The sequence below is a fragment of the Pteropus alecto genome, unplaced genomic scaffold (assembly GCF_000325575.1).
Source record: "Pteropus alecto unplaced genomic scaffold, ASM32557v1 scaffold66, whole genome shotgun sequence".
Classification (NCBI taxonomy): Eukaryota; Metazoa; Chordata; class Mammalia; order Chiroptera; family Pteropodidae; genus Pteropus; species Pteropus alecto.
Window position 1 is genome coordinate 1489911 of NW_006438869.1, and position 13133 is coordinate 1503043.

General features: G+C 43.6%; 1 protein-coding gene across 2 annotated transcripts in view; it reads right to left on the reverse strand.

The window, feature by feature from the left end:
- The window catches only part of CTNND2 (catenin delta 2), a 651480-nt gene that overhangs the window by 39093 nt on the left and 599254 nt on the right, over positions 1–13133 (reverse strand). For both annotated transcript variants that reach the window (XM_006915865.1, XM_006915864.1), the window contains 2 exons: positions 10915–11125; positions 5298–5382 (listed from right to left, as the gene is read on the reverse strand). In XM_006915865.1, the coding sequence (XP_006915927.1) occupies positions 5298–5382; positions 10915–11125 (296 nt within the window). The remainder of the gene's footprint in view (positions 1–5297; positions 5383–10914; positions 11126–13133) is intronic.

The window sequence follows — 13133 nt, forward strand, 5'->3', positions numbered from 1 at the left end:
GGCCTCTAAAGTAAAGAAACGGCACCCGGAGAGCCCGAGGGGACAGTGATGCTGACGTCACGAGAAGACGATTCTTGTGGGTGATGCTGTGACCACAACGTTTTCAAGCGAGAAACATACAGGGTGACGGCGGGGTCTCTCTCGGGGGAGCACAGCAGGCAGCGGGCTGAGCCGGGGCTTGAACTCACGGCTCCTTATTCCCACCCCGGGCTTGTCCACAGTCCTCAGTCCCACACTGGTCTTCGGCGCACTTGACCTGCCATCCACCCAAACTCAGCACCGATGTGGAATAAAAGCAGTCGCACCACTTCGAAAACCGTGGCAGCTCTCACTGTCGTGAGTGGCCTTCCTACCAACCCTAACGTTAGTAACGTGCTCTTCCTAAACCTCCCACGCGAGACTCTTCGCTCTGGGACACTGTTTACGACACCGAGATTGCTGGCAGGCACAGCGGCTGAGGAGAGAGACTGTGAAGGGGACTCTGAGTTAGGCGTGCAGAGCGCGGAGAAACCAGGAGGAAAGGAAGCTGTGCAAACGTCCGAGGAAGTGGTGATGATGATGATGACAGATGAAATCCTTGGGTCCGAACACCCAGCTGCCCGAAGACAGGAAGGCGACGAGCGTCTGGCAGCCGAATGGCATAAAAAAGTGTTTTAGAATTAATGGCAAGAACCCTCCCCAGTACGTGACGCTCCAGTTCACAAAAGCTCTCTGCTGACTGCCACGGGAGACGGTCGGCAACCGGCCAGGCAGGGGTCACGCTGTTTATTTCATGCACGAGAACCCCGAGGGACCAGGACGGGGCTGACGGAGAGATGCCCGCAGGCTCCGTGAAAGAATAGGAAGGTTCTTTAACGCAAGGGTTGAGGAAAGTTCCCGACTCTGGCACACAAAGTAGAAGGAAGGCGTCATGGGGCCCAGCCCTCCCACGCCTCTAGGGTCCGGCAGTACGTCCAGCTGTCTGGAGAGAACGTTCTGCCAGCTGCGAGAATGGCCATGTGCCATTTTAAGAGACTGTCAGAAACAGCTGTTCACCAGGTTCAGGTGGCTGGAGACAGAACAACCCAGCACAGCTCACAGCGTTAACTGTCAGGCCCGGTGAACCGATGGTTCCGTCCTCACTGCCCCTCAGCAACAGTGGGACCCGCGGCCACCCACAGACAGGGTCAGTTCTCACACTGACGGGCGAGGGAGCTCGAGACACTTGGCCAAGGTCACGCAGCTGGTAAGTGGCGGGCTGCGCCTTAATTTCTGGCCATTTGCTTCTCAGTGCTGTGCAATCTGTACTTCACCAAGCAGTACCATGAGCCTCTCAGGCACTAACTTGCCCCGAAGCTGTATTAGTAGTTGGGTGCTTTTCACTGTCTTCCTTCTGCTTCAAATAAACTTGGAGGAACAGATTCATTTTGGGACGCTATGTGGCAGAAGGGATGCTGGCGAGCTGGCATGCACGTGGAAAAAGACAGCAATGGCGAAGTCATGGAAATGCTGATGTACCAGGACGGGGCATGTTTGGCCCGGGGAGGGTTGACCTTTGTGGACACGGGATGGCGAGCTTCAGAAACGGGAAGGCCATCAGAGAGGAGGGAAATTCGGCTTTTTCGGAATGGCGGTGGAGAGCAAAAGTTGCAGATACAGAGATATTTGCTCGACGCAAATAAGAAGTTCTGAATAACCGGAGCTACCCTACCATGGAATATCATTCCTCGTTAGGTAGCAGCCACAGTTGATATTAAAGGCGTTTGAACAAAATGAAATGACGACCAGAGTCAACACTGTCTTTCTTCTTTCAGTAAAATGACGACCTTCCTCCTGCCGCTGGTTTCAGCGGGGATCCTGGCTGCCCATCCTCCCTCACAGCGGGGTCTAGCTGTATAAACGAGTTCCTGATCCTGGGAGGGGGGCGGGCGGGAGTTTGGCCACTGCTGTACTACTTGCTTAGAAGGACATCGCTTGCCTTCCCTTCCCCTCTCTCTTCCTAGGGGCCGAAATGAACGGGACAAGGGCTGGGAGCTTTGCCCACAGAGGCAAGCACAGCACTGTGGCCGGCAAAAGCAACAGGACGGCTCCCAGCCCACCCCCTGCCCGCACCTGGGCTACCTGCCTAACCAGGTACAGCTCCATGACAGGAAAAGAGACATCTGTCTAGCATGAACTAATGTAGTTTTGAGTTTCTCTATTACAGCGGCTCAGACTATGTCCCAACCAATAGAAATATTTCTTGGAGATGTACAAACTAAGGTATTATGCAAAGATTTGTAAGCGATGATTTCTACAATCTTTTAATTCTGTACCCACCCCTGCCAATTTATGTTTTCTTCCAAAACCAGATGTCCCCAGTCTCCACCGTCGTCAGACATGAGCACTCCATTTTGTTAGCGACCTCATTTTTTTTAAAGTACCGAGGTTCAAAAAATCAAACACTTTTGATCTCCTGATCCCTTTTATTTAAATCTCCATATCAGGTCTGTTCCTAAGGTTCATCTCATTTTTCCATTAGAAACGTCTTCTGCAATGACACGGATGATAAAGATATTGTAAAGTTCTGTGTGTGGTTATCTGAACTTAAAAAAGTGGCATATTATTTAGCCTGCACGTGAAACATACTTTTGCAATTATTTTCCCTCAGGGGAGAGAAACCAGAGTCCAGGCCTCACTAAAGTTCAAGGTTTGGATAATGCAAATATGTTTTGGCTCAGAGTGTATCAGGAATCAGACATAATTTTGCATTGGTCAAAACACCAAGCCAGAAGCATATTCTGATTTATTAAAGGTATCTCTAAGTAGAATAAAGGAGCCGAGATAATGAAATGAGATTCTGGCCTGTGTGCCTGGGTTCTAGGAGGAAATAAGCCGGTGACAGGCTTTTAATTGTCCCATAAACATGCCGTTTTCATTTCAAATTTCATCTCACCGCTCATGTTTTTTTTTTCTCTTATTCATAATGCCCTCACGTCTTTTCTAATTTACGCACTCACAAGTTCTTCAAGACTTTGCTCTATAATTTTCCTGCCCTTCATTTGTCCCTTGAAATCTGTAGTATATAATTCCAAACCTAGTGAAGTTGTCAATAACTGTTCCTTACTGCTTCCCAGGTCTTAAGTTTTCTCTGGAATCCTTCCCTTTTAAAGTCCATAATAGGTGTTTAATACATAGATCTGAAGCACGGATAATTAAAAGCTATGGATCATAGATGTTTTTCAATGATATGAAAGCTGTCAATGAAGAAAATAGAAATCTATTCCTCTGCTAATTAAAAACAATCCACGAGGATGAATGGATTTGGTTTTCTCACAAATGGACTTTTCGAGAAGAAAAGCTTTTGTGAATTTTGAGCTTTGTTCATAGCAGAACTTATGATATTTGGCATAAAGATCCTCATTTTATTTCATGGAGGCATAACTCGGGAATTATTAAGATCAGTTCTTTCTCCATCCTCTTTAATTATCGCTCAATTAAAAACATCAGCATCAGTTTCTCCAGCCTGATGAATGAGAAGGCATCTTTCAGCAAAGAAACGTTCATGATTTGAGTGAAAGCGAAGTTTATTGGAGGCATTAATATTTCATGGAGCTTCTGGACCCACCGATGCAGAAAGACCAGCTGCTTTCTAATTTCTGGCATGTTTTTCTTATCTCACTACCTGTCTGGCTGAAGGTCCCTGCTCTGGGAGAGAATCCACACGGCTGCCGGATGATCCAGGAAGGAACTGAGTAAGGATGCTGGGATACGGATTTCAAGCCAAACAAAATGGTACCCAAACATTAGGGATGCTGGGATACGGATTTCAAGCCAAACCAAATGGTACCCAAACATGTGAGATGAAGGGTTTATCTTAACATGCAGAATACTTAGGAGAGGATATAATTCATCTAGCATGCCCCTCTCACACTGAATTTTGCAGTCTCTGTTTCAACTTAAACATACTTTTCCTTAGGGAATAGGAAAATCTTGAAAGAGAAATACACAGGCTAAACTTTATCCACTTGGAGAACAAAGTAATGAATGCTGAAGGGAAACAGAAAGGCCTTGGGGACAGCTAGAAATAGACTATAACTTAGTAGAACTGTTATTAATTATTTACGTTTCCCACAGGGTAGACAAAGAGGAATTTTCCCTCTGGCAAGATGGGTTCCGCCTCCCTGATGGGAGCTTTATGCTGCCGTCCAGCACCCCCGCTCCAAGGCTGGAAGGCTGAGGAGGAAGCAGCAAAGACTCCAGCGCTCTCTCCTCCTCCATGCAGGCAGCGGGGGGCTGCAAGGACACACCTGGGCGGTTGCTGATGGAAGCCCGTCCTCTCCCCCAGCCCTGTGTGTGTACGCCTTCTGAATCCCTACAGAGATCAACGATGTTCTCCCACCTGCTAACTCGAGTCCACCATGGGATCGCCGATCCTTCACACTACCCATATCAGCTGGTCTGGTAACGACAAAGCAACTTCTGGGGAATGTTGTTAAAGAATTCTCACCTTTTAATAACTGCCCTCCCTGCCTTCCCCCCAACTGCCCTGCCCGCCCGCCCCCCCCCAAAAAAAATCGCGCATCTTTTACTTAGCAGCATTTGGGAATGAGATGCAGAATCCAAGTTTCCAGATGTGACGTTTTTCTCTTAAGGCTTTCATTTTAAACCATTTGGGGGATGAAGATGCCTTGTAAACGTATGATATAAAATCCTGCCTGCCTCGGGAGAGTGCACTGGATGAATGTCCAGCCTCTTCCTCATGGTCTACAAAGGCCATCGGTGGAAACGGCAGCCTCGTCACTCCCTGTGGTAACCTGGTAAGGGTCGGGCTGGGGACAGGGGTCAGGGGTCAGGCTGCCGGATCTTCTATTCGACGCCCCTGGGCTGCAGCGCTTTTCAAGTTCCTGAATTGCTTTTTATATTTCTTTCTGTCTCCTCGCCACAATTACTTCAATTGCTTATTGATGCTTGTTGGTGCCTTTTTTTTTTTTTGGCAAAACCCTTACGTTCATTTACTGTTAGTCTATCATACAGTACGGAGGATCAGGAAAACAAACTTATTTCCTTTCCCATAAGATGAGCCAGGGTTAAGGCCCTAGGAGTGCGGATCTATGCAATCGAGAAAGCTCACAGACCTTAGTGCGCATTCAGGGGACACTCGGTGGCCCCTTCTCCTGCTTCTTCATCAATTCTCATGTGTCAACTGTTTCAGTTACTCAGACGGTGGGACAAGTGCCCTTCACGGCTACGAAGCATCCCGTTAGGACCAGAGATTGTGTCCTTTGGCCGAGAGCCCGTGTGTCGCTCACGAGCTGAGACCGTACAGCAAACCTTACCTTTTTGTAGAGGCTCCTCAGGTCTCGGTACTGCCACATGCTGTTGAGGACCTGAGAGGCGGCCTTGACCACTTTCGGAGAGTGTCTGGGAAAGAAAAGACAGGAAGGCAAGACGGGTGAGTGGGCAGCTGGGCTTCAAGCTGGCAGAGCTCGTCAGCAAACGGCGAGAATAAACGTCCTCGAAAAAAAAATTTCCCTCTCGAGGAAGACATGGTTCTGCCCCATGCTCATCTCATCGACACGCCTCTGAGGGTGACAGACAGGCACGCGCCGCCACAATCTGGCGAAGAATGTTGGAAATGCAGACAGAAGAGCCGCGCACTGAGTCAGAATGCAAATTTGGCATTTGACGACGAAACAGAACAGAAAGAAGAGAAAACGGTGATTAGGAAGGGCCAGATTCAGGGGTTTTCATGGCAGTGTTGTGTAAGCCCTGAGTAGGAAGATAAAAAAATATTCATTTTCTCAGCGGAAGCATGAGAGTGTATACGGGGTCGGTGCTACACGCCTGCGTGATTATAGGGACTCGCTCTTTATACGCTGCTGATGCCGAGGGCAAGGGCTTGGCAGTGCAGGCAGATGTGCTCACACACTGCCACACGCACTCGCGTGTACACAGAGGAAGAGGAGAGCATCTACAAGCGAAACTCTTCATACAACTGATGTTCCATCCTTTGGACCACAGTGAGAAAGTAAGGTTGCATAAACCTTTGGACTAGTGGTTCTTACCATTTTTTTGAGTCGTGGCTTTGAAATCCCTCTGAAACTATACCTGAGTATTTGGTCTGTGGTTCAGCATCTGCATCTCGAAATAGATACGAGATCGATAAATCCACGTTGATGTAATTCTATCATATTCATGGCAGTCATTCTGACCACTGGTGAGGGACACTCCTAGCTACCTACGGATTCTTTGTTCTAATGGGCTGGTCTCCCAACCAGCTGCACAAGTCTGCTGGGCGCCACTGACAAAGTGCCTATGTTAGGGGTTGGCACGCTTTTTCTATAAAGGGTCAGATAATAAATATTCTTTGCTTTAGAGACCATATGGTTTCTGTTGCAGCTCTTCAGCTCTGCCATTGTAGCATGAGAGGAGTCATAAATAATACATAAACGAACAGATGTGGCTATGTTCTAACCAAAGGTTATTTACAAATGCAGGTGGCGGGCGGGACTTGGCCCAGGGGCCAAAGTTTGCCAGCCCTGGTCCGTCTGGATGGTGATTCCTGGAGTCACACAGGACATAATCATCCATGAAGACTCCCACGTGAAGTCCACCCCTGAAGATGACCAGTGATGCAGTGGTCCACAGACCCCCTGAAGAGAATAGCTGAATTGAGACCCAAAATGCCTTTGAAATAAAATAGCCTTTGGAACAGAAAGTGGGCAGATGGTTAGATGGCATCAGGCTGAGGTTTGATTCGAGAGCCAGAGGAAATGGGTGTTGCAAGAAAGTGTATTTTGTAATCAAAGTATGGGATGCGAATGCATGGGCAATTAAATGGCTGCTATTTTCCTGGGTCTTCATGTTTGCAATTTAGGCCAACTAAGTTTAAAGTTTCTTCATTCATTTACTTACAGGTAACAATAACGGTCACTCTTACTATTATTATTACTGAGATGGAATTCGACTTTGTCCGTGTGATAAAATCTATTAGTTACATCAAGTATTTTTAAAAGAAAAAAATAGAATTCTTATAAATTCCAAAATTTTATCTCTCATAAAAGATGAATTATAATTTAAGCAACAGATATATTTTCTTTTTACTAAAATAAAATAGATGGTTGTTAAATGATTTCATAATTTATGCTAGTATCATGCTCTCAATGTAATATTAAGTTGTTTTGACTTAAAGGCAGAGAAAGTTCAATCTTTTCATGAATACAGATACAGGTATATTTTAATCTTATACAATCAATGCCGAACAAAAATTAAAAGCTATGTTTTGCTGTATTTTAGTATTGTCAGCTAGGTATTTGTCCATGGCAACAGTCAAACAACTCTAGAGAAACGTATATTACTATTCAGGTAGTGATAATGTAGTTGAAGTATTCAATACGCAAAAAGCCCTCCAACACAGAGTATTTTTTTGTTTCTACTTCTTTGCTTACTTACAAAGTAGAGAGACTGTGAATGTGTGATAAGTAGCGGGTTTTAACTTCTCAATTAAAATGCCAATACATCTTAGTGTTACAACAACATGCGAAGGTCAAAGAAACATTGCTTCCTCGTCAGACTTTAATTTTGATTCAACCACTAGACCGGTACCATAGCAACTTCTACTTGAAAAACAGTAACTATTGATAGGAGTTGAATAATTGCGTGTTTCTAACTTGACAAGTGATTATAACCTCAGTCACCATACCCAATTCCTTACTGACAGTGGCTTTTTTGTCTTATGACAAAATATGGTGATACATTCAAAACTATTTCCTATATAATTGTTAAAATTAGGGAAAAAAAACCCCAAATGTACTTTTGAAACAGATGGACATGGCAGAAGGTCCATAATGGGTGTTTAAAATGATGTAAACAGAATAATATAAGTTATTGAAAGAGACCTCAAAATGATAAGTATAAGTTGCCTGTTAAGAGTCGTTAATGATTATACAATGTCTGATCTTCACTGGAATTGTCAAATTAGGGGTGGCTGAAGATTTCGGTTGGTGCAATTCATTGCGGGGTTCACCACAGCCATCCGGCAGCAGGACACCAGACTACCAGTCCCAGTGGTTGTGCTAACCAGACTCAGTGCGTTGTGCTGTTTACACAGACTGTGATCGGCACTTTGATAGTCTGACTCATTAACATCATGGCATGTTAAAGCCTATGAATATTCAGAAATGAAACACAGAGATACATCAAATGGAGAATCATAGCTAGGCCGAGTTTTTCATCTGTGTTTCCCCACGCTATCTCAAATTTAAAAATCAGATTTGAACTAAACTTATTTCTGTAAATAATTTTTTAAGGACGATTTAAAGAGGACAGATTTGCAAGCTTTTTATAAATTAGAGTAAATCGGTATTCCTCCCTTTCAATGATAAAATCATTCCCGATTCCAAAAATTCTATTTTCAAAAAAGAATTTGTGTTTTATTAAAACATCTAGAAGGCCATGGAGATCTCATTGACCTCTGTCATAAGAGAACTGAATGATACATGGTGGGCTGAGGGCTAAGATTCAGAGCGATTCTTCTGGATTCCTTTTAAGAACAGTGAGAATAACCAAAGTGAAATGTAGGTGAGAAATGAGGATATCTGCCATTCTAAAAACCTTGTTTTCATCTCCGAATTAGTCACTGTATAAAAAAGAGATAAACTACATGAAAAAATGGATGAAACTGACTAAGCAGGAGAACTGTAACTGGGAAGATCCCTGACTCAATCGGTTCAACGTTCTCATTACACACGGATATCCAAACTGTTAACACGGAATCAAAAAGAGAAAGGAACAATGAGATGAAACAAGTGACTACTCCAAAAAGACATTTTCGGTCAATTAAAGGACATTTATGAGATCGCCTGTAGTGAAAGAAGCTTCTCATTAACAATAACCAACAGTGGACCACATCCAACAGGACCATTTTCTGAATTGGCAGTGGAAATATATACTATTTCATAAATGATTTCCTCAAATGATTTTTTAATTAGTTTCACCAAATAATTTTCTTTAACCATAGGACTGATAAAAGCATCTTGTCTCTTTAAGAACCATTTAGTGATGCTTACAGGAGTGCAGATGCTCACATAGTTGGAAGGGATTAATATATGTCCCTGTCCCCTTCCCCAAAGCTCTCTAGTCTTACAATTCAGAGAAAACACTTTAGTCTTTGAATGTCTTATGATGATAGACAAACATGTCAGTGCTTTGTAGATTATGATTTTATTGTATGCATATGTGTCTGCTTACAAAAACATTAACATATTAAGTTCTCAATGCTCAAATAGGTAAGCATTTCGATGAGAGATTCCAAAGGTCCACTGAAGCTAAATTAAAAAAACAAAACAAAACTGTGTGGCTTCCTACATATGTAGAGTATCATTTTATTGTAAGTACGATACCACAAGGTATAATTCAAGCCAACCATCTACACTGCACAATTACTACCCAAGTGCACTGGGGCTTCTCTACTTGATGCAGAAAAGTATTCAAATCCTAATTCTGAGTTGCTGATTGAACTTATTTGGAGGTCTCAGGATGCTTAAACAGAAGCCTTGAAACTTCTTTTTAGAACACAATGGTAATATCCTGAGTTAAGTGGAATAATGAGAAAATTTCCAGAAGTCGCAAAGTGCATCCCTCGCAGCTTTTAATAACAAAAGAAAAATTATTAGCATTTAGATGTAAAGGAATGGGAGGGGGTCAGGGAATGAAAAGTCAACAAACAAGTCCTTGATAACAAAAGGTTTACCCTTTTAATCTTATTTGATTCCACTGAGGGACTTCCAGGAGGTGAAATTTAATTAAGGTTAGTGAATGTTTCTCTAAGACTGACAGCTCGGTGACACACGAACACCCTGGCTTGTGAAGGTATTTTTCAGTTGCTTATGGTGAGATACTGATTCTTAAATCGAATTGGGGACACCCCCATTTGCGGTGGCGTGGTTGCTTTTACAGGGAGCCTTATCTCTCTACTCCATTCGCATAAAAGTCCTCCTCCTCACCACTATCCTCTACCTGGGAAACTTCTATTTATCCTTTTAAGACCTGATTATTATTTCTCCCAGGATGTATATTATGACAGCTTTCCCTCGGTTTTAGATTAGACAGTAGTACAGGCATAGTGACACGTCAAATTAAATAATTCGCCCCAAATGCATTCAGTAAGAGAGGGTGCTGTAGTAGTACTGAGCTCTCTCTGAGTCCACCACACTCTATTTTCTCGCCCTCCCCACCCGGTGACTAATCTGGAGATCAAAACAAGGTTTTTATCACGGCAGAGAGCCTCATCTCCCACCTACATTTCACTTTGGTTATGCTCACTGCTCTGAAAAGGAATCCAGAAGAATCGCTCTGAATCTTACCACTCCGCCCACCATGTATCATTCAATTCTCTTATGACAGAGGTCAGCGAGATCCCCACGGCCTTCCAGACATGTTTTAATAAAACAGAAATTCGTTATTGAAAATAGAATCTTTGGAATCGGGGATGATTTTATCATTGGAAAGGGAGGAATATCGATTTACTCTGACTTGCTATTGAGAACTGGACAGGCAACGGGCAAAAGCATCATCAAAACTTGGACCTGCAACCACAGAGGAACGACTGCTACAGGACACCTTCATGGATCCAGGTTAAGCTGGTTTGTCTCTTCTGCAATGGCGGAACACACCTGAGTATGCGTGCTGGCTCATCGAGTCTACCTTACCAATATCACAGTGTCACCAAGTCATGGGTTATTAATCAAACTAAAATTACCAGTTAGATCACCTTTCATTGTGGGGCGGGAAGACTGGAAACCATGTGCCGTTTCTCTTCTCTTGATTATCGGAGAAAAATGCTTTCCAGTGACATTCACTAGTGTTACCCATTAGCAGGGGCCGTTGGGCACACTTAGAACCCATCCTGCAAATACCAACCCCATGGCGATGTGAAGTCATCATCCGACTTACTTATCTCCTTTGCTTTTAGAGATGCCAACCAACTTCTCAATGCCACCCGCATCCCGTAAGGCCTTGGCATTCTCCATGTTCTTGGTGATCACTTCGTGCAGGGTGCAGCAGACAGCTGTCACCGTGTCATCCGACATGGCCTTGCTCGCTGTATTGTTGCTGTTGTTCCCTCCTGGAAGCCTGTGGACCAGGTCTCGCATGGCGTATTTGCCTTTGGGGAAAAAAAAATAAAAGGAAGAGTCGAAAAGAGGCCGAGACAGAGGAAGAAGGTAGGGCAGAGGAAGCGGTGGGGACAGGGATGAAAAAGAGAACACGAGGCCCACATTAGTGCAATATTGTCTGTTTCCCGTCCTTGAATATTCCCTGTCAGGTAACCGTAGACACCTACGGAGAACACAGTACTTCCTGATGGTGAACGCATGGGCTTGGGTGCTACATGGATGTGGAATCGTGTCTCTGGGCAAGCTATTTCATCGCCTTTAAACGACTTAAAATCTACGAAGCGAGAATAACGATATGTATCTCACAAGGTTGTTGTAAAGATTAAATGAGTAAATGCGTGGAAAGCACTTAATACACAAGGGTTACTTAGGACACAGGACTCAGTAGATGTTCATGACCAATAGCTTCCTGCTCGATATTCACAAAAGTCAAGAAAACATGGCAATTCTAACGAAACCTCAAAAATGCTTTGATGGGAGCGATGTTGCGACCTGCATTACTGAACAACAGTCGAACCACAAATATATGGAGAGCATGATTACTCATATGGCTTCTGAGTTCCGGCCCCGATGATGCAAAGAGAAATAGTTAAAGCAAGGGAGAGAAGCTTAACAAATAATATATAGCTAGGTGTTCTTTGAACTAGAGTAACTGGATGATCTGCTTGTCTCAATGATGGGATTTTATTATATGGCTCTACCATATAACATTTACTAATTTGACATGTTTTCCTTTGTGTGGAAAGAAAATAAAATCACACTTTGCTTCCTTAATTCGCTTTATCATTATTAATCTTGCTACTCCCAATGATAAAGATACTTATAATGGCATCTTTATGGAGTACTTTGAGTTTACAAAGTACTTTAGGCATTACTAATAACCCTGCAAGACAATTAATTCATCCTACCTGCAGCTTCCAATTCTGTCCCATTAATTTATTTCTGGAACTAAGTAAATGAATGCCTGTAGCAAAGTTGGCTGTTATTAAGTTTTTCCGATGGAACTGGCACATGTCCAAAGGTAAATCCTTCCTTATCTCCCATCCCATTAGACATATTTAGCTAGCGCCTAAAAACTATTAGAGGTATTTTTCCTCTCTAAAGTATAGCCTCATTCTGCTGTTTAATTCTCTGGAGTTTCACACCTGAGGGTAGGAAAAGGAACCCCTAGGGAGGAGGCCATGAAATCTTAATAAATAAAACATAAGCTCTTATAATTTTGGTATCTGCTCCTATCCTATGTAGAAATGGCTTATTTTAGCTAGGACGAAAAATGCTGATGTCTAAATTATTGAAATAGGAAAGTGTCCTCATTCACTTTGTGATAGCTGAGAAGTGCATGACAGAAAGGGTTGGCCTGAAAACCCCTAAATGTAGCATTTTTCTATTGACAGCACTTAGAACAGTTTGGAGAAGACCCTTTGAACGCGGGCTGTCCTCTGAGCAACTTGCTCTATCTATTTATCATTAAGTCACACTCAGCTTTGGCTAATAATTTACTCTGTGGAGCTCAGCATGCTGGAGAATTTAGCAGTTCATTAAGCCCCACAAGCCAATGTAAGACAAAGCTGAGTTTCACCAAAGCTAGAAGATAAATGGCTTTTTTCTTTTTCTTTAAAAGGGAAGTGATGGAGGAAGAAATCAGAGAAGTCTTTCGATTACTGTGCATACGAGGCATTGACAGTCCCGATGGAGTATGGAAGACGGGTTTTGCGACCTTGGACATCATCAAAGATGAAAGCGAGAACAAGGGGATGGAGAGGCTGCAGCATTTTTCAGTTTTTGTTGTTACTGTCATTTTTTAAAAATGACAGCAGATACATTTGAAGACGTGGTTTCATCCCACACAGCTTTCTGACTGGCGAGCTCTTAATGAGATACAAGGTGTCCCGGTAAAGTTCACGTGACAGGAACAGCCACTTCCCCCCAGCACAGCCCCAGAACACGGTATAAACACTGGCATTTTCCACGTGCCCCACGGCGTGGGAAACAGCAGGA